General features: G+C 45.8%; 1 protein-coding gene across 2 annotated transcripts in view; it reads left to right on the top strand.

Annotated features, from left to right (window-relative positions):
- KIF6 (kinesin family member 6) overlaps positions 1 to 26,224 on the top strand; it is a 335,606-nt gene that overhangs the window by 138,387 nt on the left and 170,995 nt on the right. For both annotated transcript variants that reach the window (XM_081140158.1, XM_081140157.1), the window contains exon 10: positions 1,059 to 1,162. In XM_081140158.1, coding sequence (XP_080996284.1) covers positions 1,059 to 1,162 — 104 coding nt within the window. The remainder of the gene's footprint in view (positions 1 to 1,058; positions 1,163 to 26,224) is intronic.

Here is a 26,224-nt window from a genome sequence, read left to right as displayed (position 1 = left end):
AAAACTTTCATAAGAACCTATAGGAAGATATTCCTGTGGTTTTAGGTAAAATGGATTTTCTTTAAGAAAACACAGAAATACAACTCATAAGAGAGGAAGCCAATAATACAATTATATTGAAATTTAAAACTTTCATTTACCAAAAAGAACACCACAGAGTGAAAAATATGACATAGATTGGGAGAAAATAGGTTCACTGTGTAAAACTAATAAAGGGCTCGCACCCAGACTGGACAGGGCAGCCTGCGGAGGAGCAGGGAGGAGGGCTGTGAGCTACCCCGCGAACATGGGCAGAATCGTGAACATGCAGTTCGCAGGCGAGGGGCCTGAAGAGCCCGAATGCAGACACAGAGAAGACCAGCCTCTCTAGTAACCGTGAAAATGCAGATTAGAGCTGTTTGAGACCCGACTGACGAAATTGAAGTGTCTGTAGCATACCGAGCGACAATGATGTGGGGAAGCAGGAACTGATGGGTCGCTGATGAGAATGGAGCCCTGTAGCAGCAAAGGTGAAAAGCCCTCTGTCCCTCAGCAGCAGGCATGGCTAAATGAACGGTAACCTACCCCTTTGCTGAAATGCTATATACCCGTGAACATTGATGAACCGGAGCCACGTGAAGCAATACGCACAATCCCAACGATATAACGTGAGGGGAAACGAGCTGCAGCTCCGCGCAGCACAGGAACATTGCCCCAAAGCGCAGGCGTGCAGAACGCCACACCCTGTCTCAGTTCCCTCCCTGCGAGGGGTGACCGTCGGGAAACGTGGGCGAGTGCTCCCGGCCACGTGCGGTTAGTGCTCACCCGGGAAGGACGGGGGGGGGGGGGGGGGTAGGAGGAAGGGGTTCCAGTTACGCCACGCATGTTTTATGTGTTAAAAAGAATTCTAGAACTGTTTCAACAAAATGTTAAGGTCTAGCAAAACTCGGCGGTAGGTGCGGGAGCGCCTTTTCCGTTGTCATTTTCCCATCCTCAAATGGTTCGCGGTTTGAAAGGCCGCGTGTCCCGGGCCCCCGGCCCCCCGGTGAGGGACCCCGCTTGTCGCCCTGCCCTTGCAGGTGATTGCGCGCCTGCAGAAGGAGGTCCAGGAGCTGAGGGACGAGCTGGCCCTGGCCACGGGGGAGCAGAGGACAGAGGCGCTCACAGAGGCGGAGCTGCTGCAGTAAGTGCTGACTGCTTTCTTTCCCTTGAACGGGGAGGGTTTGCGTCCACTCCCCTGTTGGCCCTAATGTTCTGAGTTCGCCTCAAAGCACCGAGGCCCCGGGGACGGTCTGCCGTCGCTGAGGCGCCAGCTGACGGTGGCTGTCTCCACGGAAGGCTGGGTCCGGCTGGCCGCGTTCCTGTCGCCCGGCTCTGAGGAGTAAAGACAGGGCACAGAGGGGGTGGGAATGTCCTCCTCGTGCCAGCTGAAGAGGAGGGGTTGTCTCACGGTCATGCAGTTTTTAAATCGGTCCACCAAACGCTCCTACGCTGTGGGCCGCAGGTCTGAAAGGAATTCAAGAAACGTCCTTTGTAGTAACAGCATCCTGCTGCCGGCTCCGGTCCATCCCACGCCAAAGTAAGCGCTCCCCGTTAATAATAGGCGGCCCGTGCGTTCCGGCTGCAACACTCGAAATGGGGATGAGAGCCGGTACTCGGGCGTCAGACGGTGGCAGCATTCAGAGCCCCCTGATGCCGCGCCGTGGGGCATGCCCGTGGCCAGCGCGGCCCCGATCTCCCTGCAGGCCCGGGCTTTCTCGTTCTGCGCTGCTTAGTAAGTGCCTGTGGGGCCACCGCAGTGCACAGGGCTCAGAAGGCAGCCGTAGTTTCCGTTTCCAAATAAGAAGCAGAGCTGCGCACGCTCTTCCTAAAGGTACACTCCCATTTCACCCAGCCCTCTCCCAACAGAGAAAATGGTAAACATCCGAGATAATAAAAATACTTTCTTTAAAGCAAGTTCTCTGTTCAACGCTAAGCTTTTACCCCTCTAGACGGCGTTTCCTAATTCCAGAACTCTGCGTGTGAAAATATGAGAGGCCCTTGAGGCCTTCCCTATAGAACCGCTTTGTGGCATGTCTGCAACTAAGCTGAAATATTCTGCCAAAATTCACATTTCAAAAATTCATGTCACTCCGTGAAATAACTTCAGGTACCTCAGATACGGAGAAGCCAAAGTAGAGAATTCCTTCACTACGGTCCTCCCTTCGGCTCAAGATAAAGGCATTACCAACTAGGACCTTTGAAGGTGGCTCTTCAGAACTTTGATTTTCATGTCAGGGTGCAGCCAGCAAGATAAGATCATTCTAGACCTTCCCGCGAAAGGGATCTAATAGAGGAAACGCACTGCATGGAGATGGCAGTGTGGCCATGCTGTGGCACCCAGAGATCAGGAACAGCGGGAGCTCCCACCCCGGGACCGAAGGGACACTGGGAGAGGTTGCGATACCAGCGCCTGAGGCTGGAGCTGACCAGTGGGAGCTGGGCCGGGATGAGCCGCAGGTGCTCTGAGGGGCGTCCTCCCCGGGGAAGCTGAGCTTCTCCCCCCTCTCCCCTTGCAGTCCTCCCCCGGGGCCCTTTGGCTGAACTTACCCAGAGCCAGCTGTCAAAGGGGTCAGGGAATGGAGTTTCCAAGAACAGAAAGGGAAATGGCCAACGTGGCAAACAGGTTTCATGTTCTCTGATCCCTGTGTGTCCTGCCTGTGGCTCAGGAGGCTCAGCTGAAGGGTAAACTCTGAAAGCGATGATTCGAGATGCCAGGCCGAGTAAGCATCCGCTGCAGGCCCCTCCGCTGCACCGAATCTGGGGAATCAGAGAGCTGATATGAAAAAGCGCCCCATGAACAGGAAGTGAATTTCTCCAGGGACTAGAGGCTTGAAAGAAATCCCGGGAGACTGAAAGGTGGCCTGAGATGGGCAAGAGAACAGGACAGACCAGGACCCGGAGGCAGCGCCGCGAAGTCTCCTGTCTGGAAGAGGTGGCCCCTGGGGCAGCAGAAGGCAGGGGGACCCCAGCTGCACTCCTTCCTTCTCCACCCAGCAGCGTTCAGGTCCTTGTCTAGGTTGGAGAAAAAGGAAAGGGCCTCGGGCAGCTGGTGCGGCCAGGACAAAGGGAGGCCGGGGCAGATCTGAACCCCGGCTGCTGTCCTCAGCTCTGCCGGTCCCCTGTGCTCAGTGAGAAAGGCCCTCACCCACGGCCAGCCGTCCAGGCGGAGAGAGCTGAGCGTCTAGAGAAGGTGAGCCCCCGGCCGGGACCCACTGGCACGTGGGGACTGCCTGGGACCTGGGACAGCCCGCAGCGAGAAGACAGGGCAGGAAGCACTGCACCTGGGGGGCTTCAGAGCTCAACCTCACAGGCGCGACTAGTATCTTTAGAGATAGAAACGATACGACATCCATGAAACAACAGGATCTTGATTTTTATAAAAAAGGGCCAAGAAGAGATCTTGAATATAAAAACGTGTAATCGTTACCATTAAAAACTTAATAGGTGGCTCTATAGCAGAATGAAAAACTGGAGGGCTAATTAGCGAGCCAGGAAGATGGGGCCATGGAACTCTCCCAGAATATAAGATAAAAGCATAAAGAGAAAGTTTAAAAGAAAAGAATCGCCGAGAGTAGCTCTAGATTTACCAAAATCTAGCAAATAGGAGTCTGTGGAGGAGAAACAGAGACGATGCCGGGGAGCCGAGAGTTAAAGAGTTGATGTCTAAGAATTTCTTAGAACTAAGAATGAACAGGACGCCAGGCTTCAGAGTGAAAGAGTTAGCATGCGCTGAGCAATGTAATGTTATAGAAAAATTTAGAGCCTTAAAATATAGAAAGGAATCCCAAAAGTTATCAGAGAAGAAAAATGTTATTAATAATAAACAATCCAACTGACAGCAGGCTTCTTGGCAACAACTAGGGAAACAAGAACTTCTAGTGCTGAAAAACAAAGCAGGGCCTTGATGGAGATTTCTGTGTCTGGCCAAATTAGTATTCAGGCGTGGAGGTGAAATGAAGGCATCTTCCAGGCACAGACCTTCAGACAGAAAGATCCCCACCCCAGATCCTCTCTCAGAGGCAGCCCCCGCAGGCTCCCCTTTCCCACACCCAGAACACTGTGCAGAGTGTAAGCACCGAGAACGAGCCAGTTGTGTCACATCTTCTTGAGGACACTTAGTACTGTGTGAGGTGTACATTATATCTTTTGCTAACCTGCCATTTATTTCATAAAGAGATGTTTCCATTTAAGAGTTATCGACAACAATCAAATGCCATTCATGGGAGTTTGGGGGATAGAAAGCAGAGAAATAAAGTGACGACAGGTGTAGAATACTGACGGACTCTGAGATTAGGGGCTGCTTTCCTTTGACCCACAGGTAACCGATATACGAATGTCAGAACGGATTCCACATAGAATCCATAGGGCTGCCACTCACTCATTCATTCACTCACTCCCTCATTCATTCAACACCTGTTGATGTAGTGTTCACAGAAATCTTCCCTAGGCCCCGCGAGAAACGCAAAGATGAGCCCGGCCCCAGCTCTCAAGGGTTCGCAGTTTGACGACTGTGACAGACACGAGCACAAGGGATTATATCTCAATGTATATATTTTGAAAGATATAAACAAAACATGACATCATAGAGATAGTGATGATTTATTCTGAGCTCAGAAACCATGTAAAATTAGTCTGTGTGCTAGCTAAGTAAGCGCCAGCAATTCCCAATGAGATGACTTTCCTGCTGTCAAGATAACTACATAGCATTACACTTAATAATGACCTCTGGCCAGCAGTTAGGGAAATGCAGCAAACTACACCCCCACACAGCAGAGCACAGGGGTCCTTACAACAGTCCAGTAACTTCTGTGCTCCTTCAAACTGACGGTGAGGATCAGTCGGGTCATGTGTTTATTGTTGTTGTTTTTGTTACGTTGTTGCAGTTATGTTTTGCCATAATTACCTAGATTGAATGTTGGTGCAACTTAAAATTCAGCAGATTTATGAGTCCTTTACCGTCTAGAAGTAAAAGAGAGAAATGGAAATCTGCCCCTAACGTGGCCTTGTGATTCCACATCAGGAGACGTGCTTCTCTGTCTTCCAGGGCCCAGCGCGTGCTCTCGGGAATGGGAATCAGCTTGAGTCCCTCGCTGCGCCCAGACCCCCAGGGCAAGGGCGAGGGGGTTGGCGGTGCTGGAGGGAGGAAGGGTCCCAGGGCACGGCAGGACCCAGGGCTGCTTCTCTGTCCTGCGGCCTCCTGGGCTGATGCCGAGTGGCCTGGCACAGGGACATCCTGTCGGGCTCTGCGAAGGGTGTCAGAGAGCAGGCATTTCATGGGTAATGTATTATATGCCATATGCACTGGACAGTTTGGAGACGTCGGTTAATATCTAGCTCTATCACATTTTTGAACTATTTCCCAACATTTCAGTTCTTAATGTAAATATTTGTTGCATTGACTCAGATGCTTTATTTGAGGAAGATTTCAGATGTCAGCCTCCAGTTATTGTGATAGTTTTAGTTTACATCTCTCTTTTTTTTTTTTTTTTGCCTGTGTAAATTTGAAAAGAGACAGCTGGATGGGGGCTGGATAGCCAAGTTAGTGTTTATATATAGAATTTCTTGGGTGAAGATGTGATTCCGATTGATTCTCTAAACACATATCTCTTGCTTCCTCTGGTTAAAAAATATCCTTTAGGTGTCTGGCTAGGACGGAAACATTCTATCCTGGCCCGAGTCTACATGAATCCAATATTTGCAGCATAGCAACAGTTTACTTCTGAGATGAACTGAATTGGATTTCATGGGCTCAAGTTCGCCCAAAGTGAACTTGTAAACCTCTGGGTCCTTTCCCTCCCCTCCCCCTGCCGCCAGCTTTATTGAGATATGGCTGACATATAACATAGTGTTAACTTTAAAGTATACAATGTGATGATTTAAAAATATATATTTATATTGTGAAATGATTACCACAATAAGCTTAGTTAACACATCTATCACCTCACATAGTTACCTATGTGTGTGTGTCTGTGTGTGTGTTGAGAACATTTAAGATTGACTCTCCTTGCAACTGCAAGTGTACAATACAGTATTATTAACTATGGACACCGTGCTATACATTAGATCCTCAGAAAGTATTCATCTTATAACTGGGAGTTTGTTCCCTTTGACTTACATCTTCCCATTTTCCTCACCCCCTAGCATCTGGCAACCACCAATCTAATCTTTGTTTCTCTGAGTTCAACTGTGTTAGCCTCTGGCAACCACCAATCTAATCTCTGTTTCTCTGAGTTCAACTGTTTTGTTTTACACATATTAAGTGAGTTCATACGGTATTTGTCTTTCTCTGCCTTATTTCTCTTAGTTAAAATTTGCAAACCAATTAATCCTTCAACCTCAATTTTTTGAGCACCTACTAGATGCTAATCATTATAATAGGTGCTTTCGGGGATCCTGGAATGTAGGATACAGAAACTAATTCCAAGAAGTTACAGTTGTACTGGAGAAGTGATGCATATATACAATACACACATTTACGTCCACATATAAAACAGAGACTAAGAGAGTATATTAGTGAAAAGAATAAATGAACATTGAGAACTGCAAGACAGCACTTACAGTTCTGATTCTACTCATATTAGATTTTAATTGCTCTCTAGACTTGTTTCCTTAAGTGTAAAGTGAGAGAATTGGACTAAAGCTGTCTATGCACTCTGTCAGCTCCGTGTTTTTAAATCTAATATCAGTATGTTGCACATGGTTTAATTCCTTATTTACTCATTTCAATATCTATGATACTGGAAATCTAAATCATTAGGTAGGAACTCAGATGGGGGAGTATGGCAGATACCACCCACTGAGCAGGCGAAATAAGCCCTAAAGGTTGTCGAGGAGAAGGTACCATTCTGAGGTGCAGGGACCATGTAAACGATGGTGCCGCGAGCAACTGAGCCAGTGCGAGGAGGAGGGGGGATAGCAAGAGACCAGCATGGGGATTGCACTCGAGAGGCACCAACTAGCACGGATCTGGATTGAAATTGCCTGGCAGGAGCCTAGGGTTCTTCTGCAAGGCCTGAAAAACAGGATTAGACAGATAAGTGGTGACTTCACGATGGGCTTTATAAATGCCACATGTAGAGGAGCTACTACTTTCTTTCAGGGTGACTAGGAAGCATTGTGACGGAAGAACATTGCAATCCATTCACCCGTTCACTAATGTTTACTGTGCTCTTTCTTTACGCTCAGAACTCTTCCAGGAGTTAGAACACAGGAATGAGCAAAACAAAGCTCTTGCCCTCGTGGAGCTGTATTCTGATGGGGAGAGAGGTGATACACAAGATCAATAACTAAAATACAGAGCGTTTCAGAGAGCAGGAAGTACAAAGAGAAAAATAAAACAGGAGGTGCAGTCTTAACAGGGTGATGAAAGAATTTACACAATGAAGATTTTTATGGCTGCACAATCAACAGAATCGGCAGCAGTGGGAAATCAGGAATGAATCACAGTCTAGTTTGGAGTGGTGATGAGGGAGAAGATTCAGTAACAACAGTGAGAGGAAAAAATCTACAGTGATGGCTACAAATGGCTACAAAAAAAGAGATAAAGACAGGAGGACAGTAAAAGTTCAAGACTTAAAACAGGTTTTCAGGGAACGAGATAAATGAGAAAAGAGGTTCCCAGATCATTTTACAAAGCCAGTGTTGTCCTAATATCAAAAGCAGACAAATATAAGAAAACTATATAAATAAAAATATTCAATAAAGGATTTGCAAATCAAGTCCAAAAATATAAAGAAGAAAAAAATCATGGGAATTATCCCAGGAGAGGTCGCTGGTTTAATTTCCAGTCAGGGCATATGCCTGGGTTTCAGCCTCGATCCCAGGTAGGGGGCTGCAAGAGGCAGCTGATCGATGTTTCTCTTTCTCATCGATGTTTCTCTCTCTCTCCCTCTCCCTTCCTCTCTCTCTAAAATCAATAAAAACATATTTTTTAAATTAAATCAATATAATTTACCATGACAACAAACTAAACAACAACAACAAAAACGCATTTTATCATCTCAGTGGATTCAGACAAAGCATTTGACAAAATTCAACTTATCCTCATGATCAAAACTCTCAATAAAGTAGTAATAGAAAGGAACTTTCGCAATCTAATATCTTTCTCCCTAAAATTGGAAGCAAGGCGAGGATGTCCTTTTTTGCCACTTTATTACCATACTAAGGGACCTAGTCAATGCAATAAGACAAGAAAAATAAATAAATATTATATAAAGAATCAGAAAGCAAACAATAAAATTGTCTTTATCCACAGACAACGTGATTGTCTATGTAGAGAACCCCGAAGAATCTACAAAAAAAGGGGGCTATTAGAACTAATAAAAGAGTTTAACATAGTTGTAGGATACAAGGTCAATATGTAAACTCAATTGTACTTCTATATACTAACAATGAGCCGTTAGAAATTGAAATAAAAAGCCAGCAGCATTTACAACAGCATAGAAAACAAACAAAACCAAAAAAAACATAAAACACTTGGAAATAACTCTAAAAAAATTTGTGCAAGATTTGTATGCTGAAAACTATGAAACACTGATGAAGAAGTCAAAGGACACGTAAATAAATACAGATATACCATATTCATGGATTGGGCTATTCTACACTAAGATTTACGTTTTCCCAAGATTGAGCTATAGATTTAATGTAATCCTAACCAAAATTCCAGCAGGCGTGTGTATGTGTGTGCGTGCGTGCGTGTGGGGAAAATTGACAACTTGCTTCTGAAATTCACAGAAATGCAAAGGTCCTAGAATAGATAAAACAACTTTGTACAAGAATAACAATCTATACTGTACACCATAGACAAACATTTATTATTTATTTATTTATTTATTTATTTATTTATTTTTACTCCTGATCCAAGGATATTTTTTCCATTCCTTTTCAGAGAGAGTGGAAAGGAGACAGAGAAACATCGATGTGGGAGAGACACATTGATCAGTTGCTTCCCACACAATCCCCAACCAGGGTTGATGATCAAGCCTGCAACTGAGGTGCATACCCTTGGTCAGAATCGAACCTGGGACCCTTCAGTCTGCTGATCCAAACCAATGAGGGTGACAAACATTTATTTAAAATAAACCTTAGACCTAAATGTAAAACCTGAAGTATAAAACTTCAAAACAAAAGAGAAAACCTTTGTGATTTTGAGTTAGGCAAAAGTTTTTTGGACATAAAACGCACAAACCGTAAAAGGAAAAAATGATAAACTAGACTTCAGTTAAAGCATCTGCTCTCTGAAAGATACCGTTGAGAATATATAAAAATGCAGACTGGGAGAAAACATTTTCAAAACACATCTCTAACAAAGACCTATATCCAGAATATTAAAAAAATTATTACAATATAATAAGAAAACAAACAAAAATATGGACAAAATATTAGGACCGATATTATATCAGAATATAAACAGAGGGCAACTGAGGACCTGAAAGCTCAACATCGTTAGTCATTAGAGAAGTCACGTTACAACCTTAACAGGATAATACTATATGATTATTAGAACAGTTTTCTAAAACTAAGAGTAACAAGTGCTGGTGAGGTTGAGAAACTGAAACTCTCCTGCATTGCTGGTGGGGATGTAACATGGTACATCCCTTTGGAATCACTATTTCACAATTTCTGATAACATTAAACCTAACACTCACCATAAACCCAGTGATCCCATTAGGAGGTACCCGCTATGAGACATGAAAACATGACCACAGGAGGACTTCTACATGAATATTTACAGCAGCTTTACTTGTCATCTCCCAGAGCTGGAAACAGCCTAGACCAGTGAGTGGCTAAGCAAACTGTGGTTTAGCTCAACAATTGAATCTTACTTAGCAATAAAAATGGAATGAACTATTGATACATTCGACCGCTTTGGATGAATCTCAAAAGCATTATAAGTAAAGGAAGCCAGACACAGAAGGCTACATAGTCTACGATTCCATTTATGTGACATTCTGTAAAAGGCAAAAGTATGGGACTAGAAGTCAGATTAGTGGTTGCTGAGGTTGCTGGTGGGGGAGGGAACTGATTATAATGGAGCAAGAGGGACTTGTTTAGGGCGATTGAAATATTCTGCATCTTTCTTTTAGTAATGGTTATAAAACTGTACACGTTCGTCGAGACCCATAGTAACACACATCTAGAAAGGGGGCGTTGAAAATTTTACAATCTGTACATGTAACCTCGACTAATCTGGCTTTTAAAACATTAGAAAAATCTGTATGATAAAAGATAACATAAAATTAAAAGACCAGTAATTATACAAACCGAAGCCAAATAAAACAGAGCCGTACAGTGAGGAACTTTTATTTCGCTGTAGTTGGTTTAATAGCAAGTTATCTTGGACTATAAGCCCCGCGGTGCGCACAAACATACCTTTTCACGGCGCGCGAGCCGAGAGCGGCCTGTGTCCTGCTCCGCCACCGGCCCTGCCACCGGCTCGCACCTGCGCCCACCCCTCCTCCTCCCCTCTCAGTGGCCAATGTGCCCGCCTCCTGTCTAGCGCTGACCTCGCCAAGCGCACTCTCAACCCCAGTCCCTTCTGCCATCTCAGGGCCCCTAACTATCCTATTTTTTTTCCCCTTTATATTCAACTTCTCCCTCCTTACTGGACTCTTCTTATTAGTATTCGAATGGTCTCAAGCTTTCCCCATATTTAAAACCAAAATACTCCCCGTGACCCAGCCTCGCCCTCTGTCTGCTGCTCACTTTCTCTCTTAAGCTGAACCACTCGGAGGAGTTGCTTTCACCCGCCGCCTGCATCCCCGGGCCCCGCTCCCCCAACCTGGCTTCGGCCCCCTCGCACTGAAGTGGGTAGGTACCCGGGACCTCGGTGTCCACACTGATGGGCCCATTTCAGTCCGCATCTTCCCCGACCTTTCAGCAGCATTCGGCGTTTTTAACCGCCCTGCTCGCTGAAACTGTCTCCCCCCTCGGTTCCTCTCCCCCTCCGGCTGCCCCTGGCTCCGGGGCCAGACCCCCTCCTCTGTTGGCCTCGCTCAGGGCACTGTCCTAGGGCCGCCTCCCCTTCACTTCGTGCTTTTTCCTAGACGATCTCAACACCCTCCCTGCAGGGGCCGTCCAGTGGCGACACACACTCATTTCCTACCCGCGTTTGTTCTCTGGCCGCCACCCTCGTTGAAAGCATCGCCTCCCTCACGGCTGGCCCTCGACTCAACCTGCCCCGAACTACAGCCGTCTGCACCTTCCTGCAGACCTGGTCTGTGCCACCGGGTGCCCGTCGGTCAGTGTCCCTGCAAGCCCGGCAGCTGCCCGGCCTTGAAACTTTGACGTTACCTCGGTTTCCGTCCCTTTTCCAGTCCCCTTGGCAGCTCTGTCGCCTCTGCCTTCAAAGCAGGTCCCGGATGGGACACCTGACCACCGCTCCGCTGCTGCGACCCTGGCCCAGGCCGCAGCCGTCTTTCCCCCGGCGCTGAAGCACGGTCATAACAGGCCTCCCTGGGCCCCGGAGGCCCCTCTAAGTCATTCCTGGGCAGGCAGAGTGTTCCTTTTTAAAAGTCTAATTCTTATTTCATTCTTCTTAAAACTCTTCAGTGGCTTCTGCCTTCCCATTGTCCTGGGGGAGACGGCGGCCCTTCAGGTGGCCTGTCCGTGTCCGCGGACCGGTACTTTCCTGTGTTTTGAGCCGCATTTCAGGTTTCTCTCCCCTCCTCCCTGTCACTCAGCAAGCCGCCGGCCAGTTCCTTAAAAGCCCCACATGCAGTCGCTTCTGACTGCTGAGCGGGACGACTCGTGTGTGCATGGACACGCTTGCACACACACACACGCGTGCACACGCACGCATGCACGCACACACCTTGTTTTGCCTGTTCACTCATCCTCGAGGCCTCAGTTTAAATTGTTCTTCCTCGAAGACGTCTTCTCTGACCCGCAACCTTAACTGAACCGTGGCTGCCGCACACTTTTACCTCTCCCTCCGTTGTCCTCCGAGCACTGTCTCCTCGTGGTCACGTACCGGGGGCATCGTTCGCCTGTTACCTGTGTCCAAGGCCTGCGAGGGCAGGAGCCGTGTCTGCTTTAGGTGACTGTGCGCAGCACCTTTATTTGTGTCACTGAGTGGCACATAATCAAAGACTAGCGGTGAATATTAATACAGCAAAGGTTGTGCGTGTTACAGTAAAACCGCAGAGGGAACGGCCTGCGAGGCGTTTGGCCGTGAGCATGTGATCACACAATTGAAGACTCTAGGCTATTGAGTGCACCCAAGCAGGCAGGCGTCGCCTTACGCAAATGATGCCCTAGTTGGGGGTCCGTTTTACTAGGTGGGACATGGCTCCTGCAGCCACCTGGGGCACCGGCCGAGGCAGCCCCTACTCGGCTCTTTAGGGTCCTCAGGCCCCTGCTGTTCTGCCCACTGCTCCTCCTGGCAACAGCTCCGTCTTTCCAGGGGAAACAGATGGGAAAGCAGGGCCCGGGCCGAACCCGACCCTCGGGCCCTTACACCTTTTGCAAAACGCAGGCTAGGCCTTCGCTTTCCATCCTCTGGGCTTTGCTCTATATTTGGATTTGTTTGGACGTTGTTATCTGATGGGATTTCTTTTTTATTCTTTATAAAATGAAATAATTTAAGAATACATGTAGTTTCAATATAAAACCAAACACTGTGTTTTCAAACTCACAAACACAGAATTTGTTTCAAAAGGATATATATATCTATACTAATAAAAGTTTAATTGGGTTCAGTTTCTCAATACGTTTGAACTGGATTAGACATGAAACACATTTCAACTACAGGCGCAGTGGCTCTCTTGAACCTAAAATTTGATAACATCTTCCCAAAAGGATGAGACAGAATCATTAAAATCAAGACCATCCCATGTAATTTGAGGTAGACAATCGCTATAATTATAAGTCTTGAAATGTGACCCTCAGACTATTTTAGAAATGAAATGAAGCCAACAAACAGATAAACACCCTAGAGTATTTGAGTGAATATTGCCAAGTGAGAGTTAGACACCAAACTGCTCTCTTAGGGAGAGTTTCTTGTTAGTCCTTAATTTTGGATCAATAATGCTTCATTCTTTTAAAACTCGTTTTATTCTCACTGGCCTCCAAAGTGGTTTTCTGTGTCAAACCACTATTTTAAAAAGCTTCAGAATGCTGACTTACGCTGTAAAGGTTCTGTGGTGATGAGCTCTCCTGACAGCTCTCGGGCGGCGTCTCCCTCTGTGGAGGCAGGGGGGTGCCTTTCAGGAGACCAGGATGAGAGATGGGGGTGGAGAGGGGGGCAGAGGGGGGCAGGGTGTAGACCAAGAACAGAGAGAGGAGTTTGGAGGGGGGAGAGAGAGAGAGAAGAGAGGTGCCCAGGCAGGAGTCGGAACAAGCTCTTGAAAAGTGAAATGTGAGTGAACTCTGTCCTACGCCAGATTGCTCGTTAGAAAATGATAAATCTCAAGAACGTTGGGCCTAATTTGTCATTGTGGATGAAGTTGTCCCAGAGACAATGGTATTGACTATCCCCTCACTATCGAGAGCCTCTTCTCGTGACCCGCAAAGGCCGGCGCGGCCTGGCCCCCGGCAGCCTCTGGGGCCTCAGTCCCTCCCCGACCCCCTCCGTCACCCTGGTCTCCTCACCCCCCCCCAACATTCTCCATTACCCAAATGTCGCATCATCAGCAAGCCTTCCCTGGCCGCCTTATCTAACACACACCTCCCACCTCACTCTTTATGCCCTTTGCGCTGAGTTAATAGCAGCAACATCGCATTTAATGTTAATTCTATTGTCCATCTCTCTCTGCTTCACGAGGCAGCTTCCTAAGGACTGGGACTCGATCTGTGTCGTTTTCCATTCTGCCCCTGTCACTAGAAAAGTGCCCGGCTCGTGGTAGACCCTGGTTGAATGAGTCGTGAACCCTCTGCCAGGCCTCAGTTTCCTCTCTGGCTCCTTTCATGGGCCACTCATTTTTCATCTCTGGGACCTCGCCTCGGATCTGCCCAGGGTGTTTGGTATCAACAAGCGCCCTCAGGACCAGTCTCTGCTGGTAGAAGGCCCTTCTGACTGTTAGAATCACTGCACTGCTCTGCTATCTACCACGCGCTGGGCCTGACGGACCTCGGTTTAAGAGGGAGATTAACTGAGGAATTACCTGAAATAGTCCGAATTGTGCCCACAACTGCTTTCTGAACTATACTCAGAGTCACTGAGATCAGTCAGAGAAAATTTGAATGGACTGAGAGTCAAGAGACCTGAATTCTAGTCTTGACTCCCCTGGTCTAAGGAGATGCAATATCTTAAAATAATCACTCCGCCTCCACCACCTAATCTTAGCTGTGTGACCGTGGGCAAATTATGCCGTCTCTGGGTCTCAGTTACTCATCTGGGTGTGAGAACAACGATCTTACCCACTCCCAGTGCTGTTGTGAGAACTGATGAAGGAATTCATGCGATGCACCAAACACAGTTATTATTATTTCCCTATTGCTGCTGAGGAATCTACTCACTTACATGGATATTGATATTTTGTCAGGCTTCTCTGCTAGAACTAAGGAGTAAACCAAATTTTAATGCCCCTTTTTAGAACATACACAGTAACACACCCATGCCCTAAGAAGGGTATTGAAAGGAAAACCCCTGGAAATATTATCAGAATGACAAGGGGGTTTTCTTGTTTGTTTTTTTAATTTTGTTTGTTTGTTTTGTGGGGATTTTTTTGACCTAGCTGTATTTTCTAAAATTTCTACAGAAAATTAAAGGTTATTTCTAAATGAAAGATAACCCACTGAATGGGAGAACATATTCACCAAAGATACACCTGTTAAGGGGTAATATACAAAATTATAAAGAGCTCATACTGCTCAGCAAGAGGAAGACAAACAATCCAATTAAAAAATGGGCAAAGGACCTAAACAGACACTTCTCGAAAGAGGACATACAGATGGCCAAGAGACACATGAGAAAATGCTCAACATCGCTAATCATCAGAGATGCAAATTAAAACCACAACAAGGTATCACTTCACACCTGTCAGAATGGCTCCATCAACAAATCAACAAATGACACATGCTGGCGAGGGTGTGGAGAAAGGGGAACCCTGGTGCACTGCTGGTGGGAATGCAGACTGGTGCAGCCACTATGGAAAACAGTATGGAGGTTCCTAAAAAGATTAAAAATGGAACTGCCACTTGACCCAGTGATCCCACTTCTAGGAATGTACCCTAAGAATCCTGAAACACTAATCAGAAAGAATATGTGCACCCCTATGTTCATAGCAGCACAGTTTACAATAGCTAAGATCTGGAAACAGCCCAAGTGCCCATCAGGAGATGAGTGGATAAAAGAGCTGTGGGACATTTACACCATGGAATATTACTCAGCCGTAAAAAAGAAGGAACGCTTACCTTTTGCAACAGCATGGATGGACCTGGAGGGTATTATGCTAAGTGAAATAAGCCAGGCAGAGAAAGACAAATATCATATGATTTCACTTATATGTGGGATCTAATGAACAAATTAAACAAAATAGAAATATACTCATAGGTAAAGAGAATAGAGGAGAGGGGTGTTGGGGGGCTGGATGAAAAAGGTGGAGGGAGTAAGCAAAGAAAACAACCTCATAGACACAGACAAGAATATGGTGATTCTGAGAGGGAAATGGGGTGGGGAAATTGAAGAGGGTAAAGGGGGGATAAATGGTGAAAGAAGGAGACTTGACTTAGGGTGGTGAACACTTGATACAATATACAAATGATGTATTATAGAATTGTACACCTGAAACCTATATAATTTTATTAACCAGTGTCGCCCCAATAAATTCAATAAAATTTTTAAATGTTTATTTCTAAATGAATTAATGTCACTTGCCAATTTTACACCTCCAAGTGGCAGACTGAAATTGTTTCACTTAATTAAGAACAGCAGAAAAAAATACCCTTCTTTGTTAACTCTACTTTTATACTAAATCTCATAGCTGAATTAAAAACAAATGCTCTCTCGGCATATAGCAAATGACTGCAACACACATAGTTGGTCCTGAGATCTAAATGGTCTGCCTCTGGACTTTTAACTTTCAAGTATGGTTATAGTTAATAGTTGTATTATTTTTTGTATATTCAAGCTATAATATCGCGTACTATTAAACATTCACTTCAGAGTGGTGTTTTTCTTATACAGTTGATATAAGACTGTATATCTAAATGGATAAATAAAAGAAATTTCCAGAATGGAATGTTCATAAAGTGCTTCCAAATTGGAGTTGTTTGCTATCATCTTACCATCCAGTTCCTTAACCATAACAGAGCTCCACATACTCCCCGCGTGAGAAGACTTTGCTGAAACCTCCAAGATGTTTGGAAATTTAAAGAGAAAGTAGCAGCCTCCATCATAAAGAGAAATGATGCGTAAAGCCTATATTTTTATTTAAAATGCAATTATAAATTTAAACATAATCTTTGTAAATCTGTGTATGTTTGTTTACCTAATTATATAAGCATACGTACTCGCTCTAAAAACTCTAGAAAATAGACATGAGGAAGAACCCATGTATATGCACATGCCCGCGTCTGAGCCGTGAGAAACAGCCAGAGGTAACAGGCCAACGCTTGTCGCCCGGGTGGCGACGGGAGGGCCCTCTCTCCTCCTCGACTCCTCAGGGGCCGCATAAATGGGGCATCCAGCGTGAAGCTCCTGTTCTCTCCCATCCTGTCCTCCCGGACTCCTGCCAGTTGGAATTCTTGGCATTTCCCTGTGGAATTTTGACGTGAACATGCTATTTTAATACCTTAATACTTCTTTCAGGTGCTTTCCAGTTGTTTTTATTCTGAACTCTCCTTTTTTTTTTCTTCCCCCAAATGCTGGACATGTCAGCAAAGCCTTCTGTTTCCCATTTGCTGAATTTAGCATTTCAACATCTGTAAACAGTGTACTAAAAATACACAAACATGAAATTGTTAGTGAACATCCTGAAGTCTTATAAATGGGCAAGATGAATTGAGTTGAAAATTTTTTGTTATTACTGAGAAGGATTTTGTTTGATTACTTGGGAGTTTTTTTGGCGGGGGGTAACTTTTTGAATGACCTTAGAACCTAGCCTTTGGGTATATCTTCTGACTTATCTCATTTGCTTACAAATCTGTGGGCTAAAGAGAGTTCAGAGAGAACAGTTTGTTTTAGCTGCCTCCCCGGGGCTTGGGAGAAGAGGTGTTGGGATTTCTCCCCCTCTGCACCCCTTGGCCTTGCTGCCGCTGGACACGGGCGTTCCCTGAGTGTCACTGAGCACCTCTCAGCACTGTGAGACAGGCATGGCGCCTGCTCAGAAGGGCTGTGTGAGGACAAGTGACATCTGCTTTAGAAAAGAAAATTAAAGCTTAAGACAAAATGCGCAATAGAAACCAGGAGAGCAAGGGGCTTAATGAAAGAAAGCTTAGCTAGTTAGCCAAATAACTGTCTGCATAGATCAAGCTTTTTAAATAAAATGCAGAAGAATGACCTGCAGAAGAATACACAATACCAAAGCAAACTTAAGGACACTCAGAAATGTTACCAAGTGACATGGACACCCACCCCTGACATTTAGGCAAAGATCTGAGAGCCTGGGAGAAAATTCAGAGCTCTTTTTATATTAAGGAACCCCAGTGCCGGACATCCTAGTGTTGATAAAGTTCATGCCCCCAAATGGAACTGGGACAGTTTGCGTCCTGCATTGGACTATGAGATGGTGATTATCTTTGCATTCAGCTAAACATTGGGGAAAATTCTACTTTTTAATTTTATACCTGCCAAAAAAATAGTAGTTTGACAAACCCTTCCTTTTGGCAAAACATAATGGAGAATTATCCCCAAATAATATGTGAATCTGAGTTCATAGTGTATGTTCAACTCCCGGCAAAACCCAAACCAGAGTAGCATGTAAGATGCCTCCTGCAGGCAGCCCGCCCCTCAAGCTGGCCCTGGCCTCGCACCCAGGGCCCTCTCCCCGGCGCTCGGGGGCTCTCCAGGGAAGCTCTGCTCACCCGCCGCCTTGGCACCCGGACAGGCGAAGGTGCCCAGGGGCAGCCTGTCCTAGGGGAGCCCCTGTCCCTGAGGAGCCGAGCCATGACTCAGGCCGGGTGCCCTGTACGGTCTCAGACTCTCCTCCGTTCTCACCGCGCCCTCCGGCCCAGGTCCCCCAGCGGCTTGCTCTGTGGTTATTAGTAACTGGGCACACCCGTGATGACTTTTGCCACAGCCTCAAAAGCGTGAAGGCAGCTACTGCCTGGCATTTAATACCTTCAGTTTACTGGGGAATCAGAGCTCTCCTTGTTCTCAAGCCCACCTCCTACCATTCCTGCTTCTTTTTAAATATATCTTTATTGACTTCGGAGAGGGGAGGGGAGAGGGAGAGAGAGAGAAACATCAATGGTGAGAGAGTCACTGATCGGCTGCCTCCTGCGCGCCCCCAACCAGGCACTGGGCCCACAACCCGGGCATGTGCCTGACCGGGACCCGACCCGCGGTCTCCCGGATCCCAGGCCGCTCAGCCACCAAGGCGCCCCGGCCGCCCGCTGCCGCTTCTCGCCCGCTCCCCTGCTCGGCCGGCGGGCAGGTGCTGGCGGGCGGTGCTGAGCCCACCCGCAACCCCTCACTGAAACGCGCTGTCAGGAGTGTCCTCTCCTTTCTGCCCGCCCCCCATCTCCCTCTATCTCACAGCCGTAACTTTTCCCGTCAGTTAGGAGGAAGAAAGCTAAGCAACGGTGAAGAGACAAAAGTTGCTAATTATCAAAGAAATGCAAATTAGCATGAGATGCAAGGCTTTACCAGTCCTACTGGTAAGAATGGGAAGGGCGAGGACCGTCTAGGTGGATGAGCTCCTACCCTGCAGGCAGAGGGGACAGGCCAGGGAGGGAGGAGGGGGCAGGGAAGCGTGGCCCTGAGGCCTGAGCAAGCCCCGCGTATCATTTTTAGCGTGTTCCCCTTGCTGGACAGCTTTGAAAAGCATTTCTACAAACTTCTTAAATGGCTATGCTTTTTGACTCAGGAATTTAACTTCCGCAAGTTTGTCCTTAAGGACACAAAGATACATGTTTGAAGATTGTATTTATCATACCATTTATAACAAAGAATTGGTTATGATATATTCATTCAGTGAAATATAATGCAGCAAGTGTCAATGTTAATGAAAACCTATATAGAGAGATACTGACCTGGGAACACTTCCAAACTATATATTTTGTTACTTTTATAACAGAAGTGCATTTGTGTATGCACATATATGCATATATGCTTACAAACAAGTCTGGAAGGGTAAACACTAAAATTTCACAGTAATGGGGTTCCAGAATTGGAGTACGTTCTTTTTCTGTATTTTATTCATGCTTAATGCAAAAAATTTATGATTGGACCAAGTATAGATGTTTAAAAATTATGTTAAAGATACAATATGTTAAGTCATCACATTTTCCATAAGTAATAATCACATCACTCAGCAAACATGCAGTAACAATTACGATAAAAATAAATACCATTTATTGAGCATTTGCCAGTAGGCATTGCGTTGTATTTTTTATGTACATAGTCTAATAAAAATTCTGCAATAACTTCATGAGGCAAATAACATTCAGCTAGCAAGAGGAGATGCAGAGGCAGAATTTGGGTTCTGTTTTGTCTGTCTCCAGACCCACTCATTTCTGGCCCTTGAGCCACAAAGATGTGATGACTTAAGCCTGAATCCTGCTTCTCAGGAGTCTGCAGGGCAAAGTGGAAGCAGTGTTCTAGATTAGCTTGAGTTTTCTGTCACGTTCATGACCAGACAGTAAGGTCTCTCTGGAATTCCGGATGTTCTTCACTGTTGTTCCTGCACTCTGAGGATGCCATATAGAGGTGGTCTTTGGAATGTCCGATAAGAGGCCGGGAAAGGACTTGTGGGAAAACGTGTCCCCCTTTCCACCCCAGGGGATTGGCTTCTGAGTAAGACAGAGAACAGAACCGTAAAGTGAGCATCTACCCACTGCCGTTGGCTTGTTTTCTGTGTGTTCGAAGTACATTAACCAGGGCTTGTTTTCATATGAGACGGTTTATGTAGAAGTAGCCACAGCTGATAAAACTCAAGAGTTCATGCCAATAATGAAATTCCTCGCAGTTCAAGTAATCGCAGGGCCACTAACCTATGAGGTGGTTACCAAGAAACACAGGGACAGATCCTAATTATTCTTATTAGCTGCCATTTGGGTCAAATAGCTAACTTTTCCAAAGTTCATGTCTCCATTCTTCATTGTTATCAGCCAAAGAACAAGAGCGGAAATGTATGGGATGTTTTGCTTGTTTCGGTCAGTATCGCTGATTTCACAGAAACACGTGCTCACGTGGCCTCCGTTGAATATTCTCACAACTGGAAGGTCAGACGGCTGTGATCACTCTTCGGGGACCCTCAGGTGACCCTGTGCTGCCCAGGGCTTCCCCAGGCACCTGTCCAGGTGCCGAGCAGAGCCTTCCTCCTTGGCTGAGCTGGGCCCTGAACCTGCTGGGCACGTGTTTCCTCACTGAGCTAGAGAGGCAAAGACCGCACAGCATGTGTTCCTAAAAGGCTGGGGTTTGCTGAGGATGCACCAGCATTCTCGGTGGTCTTTCCTGAGAAAACATTTTATGGCTTTAACTGACTTCCGTACATATTCCTTGCAAATAATATAAAGGTTTGTAATAACTTCCCGTGTAGGCCTAGGCTTAGCCGTGATCCTCCCCGGGATTTCTTCTGAGTCTGGCTCAAGTACTGTTTCTTTCCTGGTTCTGGTTCTGCCTGTCTCCTGGTTCATTCAAGTGAGCTGCCCCTCTGCACCCACACGGCCATGCTTTCTGGTTCGACTGCTGGTCCATATATTTGCTGTAAAGACAACTTATCTGCTCGGTCCATTTCAGCCTTTTAAAACGCAAAGACTTCTACAGCCGTTGCAGCCTCGAGAATGTATGCGGTAGTGTTCTCGCCGCTTTGGCTGTTTCTCTTACTGTTTGCTACCGCTCAGACCTGTTCAAAGGCAGGGCATTTTAGAGGGTCTGACTTGAATCAGAAAATGCACAAGCAGTGACTTCCGCAAAATGCCCCTAAAAGGGCTGCCTTCCTCATGTCACTGACAGCTGTGTCCTGGGCCCACAGCAGGGCATTAAAATGAGGTGCGTGGTGCTGGGATGGCAACGTGGGGGGTGCAAAGGTGAATTAGTGCCATGCTGGCCTTAGCGAGCTCAGTCTCGTAAGGGAGACAAGTGCATGAGTATCTGTAACAGGAGGTGAGACGTGTACCTGGACCAGAGAAGTGCTGGGGTAACTGGAGGGAGCAGACATTACTTTTAAGTGGGAAGATCAAGGGACGACTTTCAGCAGACCCCTGAATTAAGACCAACTGAGAAAAGCCAAGCTGCACAGGGAGAAATTTCAGATAGACCAGGGATCAATACGACCAAAGCTGCAGTCTGCTTATGTTACAGATTCGTAAACAGACCCAGGGAAGTGGTGTGACTTAGGAAAGGTCTCTACCAGGGTGGATTTGTTCCCAAGGCAATCAGCCTTCGCCAACTCTGGCTCCCTAAGGGCTCTGGACAGTCTCGCAGCTCTCAGAAATTTTAGCTTTAAAATCAATTGCGAGCGGAGTGTTGTATTAGTGGGGATGCTGTGGTACGTTTCTGTCCTCTGAGGAAATGACAGCGGGCCTGGGCCTCACGCCTCCCCTTGCTAGTGACTGGTCGTTAGCAGCAGCAGCTGCCAGCCCATGGCCTGGGTCCACCAGCCCGGCAGCGTGCCAGGGGCCAGCTCAGAGCCCAAAAGCCCGAGGCCTCTGCCTTTCAGCCCAGGGTGGCCAGGTTTAGCAAATAAAAATGCAGCACATGCGGTTGAGTTTGAATTTCACACGAACGACAGATAATTTAATATGTGTGTCCTACCTGATATAATATCTGTAACCCTGCTTCAGTCTTGTTTTGTACGATCAGAGCTTTTATTATTTACATAATTTCCATAAGTAATTTTGCCTTGCAAACAACTAATGGCTACTTGCGTTTATACCTTTTTTTTTTAAGTTCCGTTGAACCACAGCTCAAAGCTGTTTAAAGACCAGGATGCAGGGGCGTTGAGGTGAATAGATTTGGGCGTGTCTTTTTCATCTTCTCGCCCCCACCCCGTGTCGGGATAGCAGTCAGTAGATGCTCTGGGAAGAGATGTGAAGTGGAGGACTTAGTCCACTCTTGATTTTTATTTCCCGTCTTCTTAGAATCTCCCTTTATGCGGTGATGAATTTAAGCCCCTAATGTAGTTCTTTTCTAAAACTACATTTGAGTTTTAGAATTCTAAATTCTAAAATTTGAGAAGCATCTTGTACCATGGTCAGTATTTACCAAACAGTTCATTCACACCCCTGAAGAGGAGAGGCCCAAGTAATCAGGCAACGTGTTTTTTTTAAAAAAATGGACAGATTACCTGCGGGCGTTGTTCTGAATTCACATCCCTTGTGCGCAGGGCATCCCGGCGGCTGCAGAGCATGCCCTCAGCTGTGCGGATTCAACGCCCCAGCGGCCGTTGACGGCTGAGCCGTCTCTCTCTTTTTATAAAAATCAGACCTCTGAAATCATTCATGAGGCGTAATTTGCTACAGATGAGGTTTCTCCGCTGCGGTACAAAGTGTTTCGGGTCCTGACACTACATTTTGAAGATATTAAAACCAAAACTAAAAGCGTGGTCCACAGCTTGCGTTGATTATCCTGGGGTGGTTTATGGGGGCATTTGAGTTCGTAAGACGTAGTTATCTTATGTGATTCAAAAGGCCCGTCCCCAGCTCGGGGCCGGCCTGTGCTTTAATGATTACTTTAATCCCCTAAAGTTTAGCTGCTTTGGGTACTAACGGGCCAAATGAATGAATTTGGAAAGCGGATGAGCGATGAGGCCGGAATGGCCGTTCCAGGGACTGGACTGTGGGGACACGTGGGGTTCCTTGGGCCTCCACAGCACTTCCGTCGCGTGTCCAAGGACTTGGTCCTCAGTTAGGGCGCGGTTTCGTTCTTCCAGTTGGCCCTGCTTTCTCGGCGTTACTGCCTTTGCGTTTCGTTTCTGCTCTTTGGGGTTTTTTGAGCTCCAGGGAATTATTTTAGAAGAAGGAATGTGACCCTTCCTCACAATCAGGAATATTTGTTTTCTGTCTTGCTTCCCCCGTAACTGCCTCACAGGAAAAGTGTGCGTATACCTGGAGCTGGGCATTTTAAAGACTTCCTGAGACAAATGTTTGTCCTAATTACAATTTTATGTGGTTAATGCCACGTGAAGAAACCCCACAGTGTGAAAATGGGCACTTATGGAAATAATGAATTCCAGCCGCGTCTAGCACCTGGTCCGTGATAGCTGGTTGAGAGATGCAGCGACAGCCACCCACCACTGCAGCCATGGCCACCGCGTGAGTAATTAGGCCATGCCAGCAAATCAGACCTGTCTGGAAGCAACAGTGACAGCTTTGCCTTTTTTCTTTAATCCTCACTTGAGGTTATGTTTTTATGGATTTTTTTTTTTTAGAGAGATGAAGGGAGAGAGAGAGAGAAAGAGAGAGAGACAGACAGACAGACATCAATTGGTTGCCTCCCCTACGCGCTCGGACTGGGTATGGAACCCGAAACTTGGGTATGCGCCCTGGCGGGGAATTGAACCTGCCACCTTTAGGTGCACAAGGTGACACTCAACTGAGCCACCCGGCCAGGGCAGCTTTGCCTTTCAACTGTGAGTTTTATTTCAAGGAGCTAATAACAAATAAGGTGTATCTCCCTCAGAGCTCTACCTTCAAGGAAAGTAACGTGAATTGTTATAAATTAAGTTTTAGAATGTTAGCCACTTTTTAAAAATTTTGATGGGAGAGTTGTAGGGATTTTATAATTTTTTATTTTACAAACAATTCATATTCATGCTGGGAAAGTGATAGTGGATAAAATGGAAAAAAAGAGAAATCACTTGCAATTCCAGCTCTCAAAGATAATTATTGTTTGGTTATAATCCTTCAGAGTTTTCAAAGAATACATATAAATATGTATTTTAACAAAAATGAACTCATACTTTACTTACTGTTTTCTAACCTGGATTTTTCATGGGGGGATTTGTGGGTCCTTCACCCCTCAAAATACATGTGAAATATTTCAGTTATGTGTGTGTATGTATTTTTTCTGGAAAAATGCATTGGGACTTTTATCTGTTTACTTTAATTTCTATTGGTAAATTTAGGAAGACACTGCAGTCCTGCTTCTTTCCACGCTTGGTAAGACTCCCAGTGTGCCTGTGTCCTCTTTGCTCCTGGTCTAAATTTGTGCTTTTATTTACGTAGTTCCTGCATCATTGTTTTAATAATTTAATGGTCATTTTTAACAACATTTAATTCATTAAGGTTTCAGTATTTCTTACTGTAATTTTATTGCATCTTAGGGTCTCTGTCTTTACCTTGTAAACCCATCTTCAATTTAATATAGGACTTGATGATAATGTATGATTCAATTTACATAAACTTGCTTTGGGTTTACTATTACATGAACACATTTCCAAACAGCTATATACTATTTTTCATAAGATAGAAGAAAGTAAATTATTTGTTATCAAATGGGAACATACCCACAAGGATGTGCTTTGTGTTTTTACATAAAATCTTTTGAAATCTGTCTTTTCAAATTTTACAAGTTTTCTGTCTAATTAAAATATATTTTTCCCCCACATTTTTTTTTATATAAACCAAGGCTGCTATTTAGAATTTTTGCTAATGGAACCAGCTGAGAAATGTTTATCTCTAAAGTTTAATGTTGCCTACAAATACTAATTTCATACAAGTCAGAATTACAGAAAAAGAGTTCAGAGAGTTGGTGCAGAGGATGGATAAAGCTTTTACTGCTCCTTCAAATTAATGAAGTGTATAGCTGGGAAACTTTAGCCGTGGAGATACATAGCTATGGGAGAGCCCATTCCACTTGTAACTGGCTCTATTTTTCCAAATTTCCCAGTACATTTTTGTTCCGTAGGATGCTCTGATTTTACCCACCTATGGTCTGCCTTTCTCTCCTGGCTTCCTCCCCCACCTCTCCCTCCTGGTCTCCATCACACACACACGCACACACACACCCGCCTGCCCTGTGGCCTTTCTTCTCCCGCTCCCCACACTCGACCTGCTCGCTCTCTGGATGTCCGCGTCAGGGGGGCTCCCTTGGGAGTTTCTCCACCGTCTGATGCGATGGCTCTTTCTCAGTCCCTTCCCCGGGTGCCTGGTTGTCCCCTGCACGCCCCTCTAAGCTTTAGCAGTTTACCTCCTCCTTCCACCTCCTCCGTAAAGATAGGAAGCCTTTCCTCCCTTGTTTCTGTTGACTGTCATCGCTGCCTCCCTGAATGTGACCTGTCTCTTCTGCTTCCCTGCTGCCAGCTATCCTGCTCCCTAACTGGCTTCTCTGCCCCCCCATTCTCTCCCCTGTAAGTCAGTTTCTTCTTTATTATGGAATTATGTAGATGAGCATTCGTGTTTACATTAAACACCAGTAACTGAGTGTTTGCCTATAGCAAACAAGGAGCTCAAAAGATACCCAGAGAATGTAAAGAGGGAATTAGGAATACCTATGGGTTGATTAATTTATGCTGTTTTCATCTCTTATTTACATTTGTTCTAAACCACTGAGACTTTCTGTGTCTACTGAAGTTAAAATGTTTAATCACGTCAAGATATATGTGCCTTTAAGTAAGCTGGATGTATGACCATCTGGACAGACAAAATCAGAAATAATTTTTATAACTTTTCAAAAGCCTTCATCATTGCATCATAAAAGACCTTAAAATATGTCTTTGGTAGCTTTAAAGTTGTTCTAGTTTATTTTAAATTACTTCAAAGTAGTTTTTAAGTTTCCATAAACTGAGGTCCATGGCCACAAGTGCATTCCCTCTAAGCCAGCCACTCTTCACCCTTAGAGGGGGAAGCAGGGTGGACTTCGGCTTGGATTTTTCACATTTACTCCTTCAAAACACTGAAAGATCCGATTGAGCAGTGGCGCAGCTCTGCATCCGGGGCGCCGCATAACTGCTTTCGTGGAGGTGAAGGAAGCATGCATCCCTAAGATACGCCCTGAAGGCAAGCCTGCGTGGGAATTTCCCCTGCACCACCGAACCAGGAGCCTTCCCGCCTCCTACTGATGCCAAAGGGAGCTCGCTCAACCAAGTGGCTGACATGGAGCTCAGTTCTGTGCGCGAGGGGCGCGCCGTTCACTTACTGGTTGGGGCGAAGGGAGTGT

This window comes from Miniopterus schreibersii (assembly GCF_964146895.1).
Source record: "Miniopterus schreibersii genome assembly, chromosome: 6".
NCBI classification, from domain to species: Eukaryota; Metazoa; Chordata; class Mammalia; order Chiroptera; family Miniopteridae; genus Miniopterus; species Miniopterus schreibersii.
The sequence above is the reverse complement of the archived record's forward strand: the minus strand, read 5'-3'. Positions and strand labels throughout refer to the sequence as shown.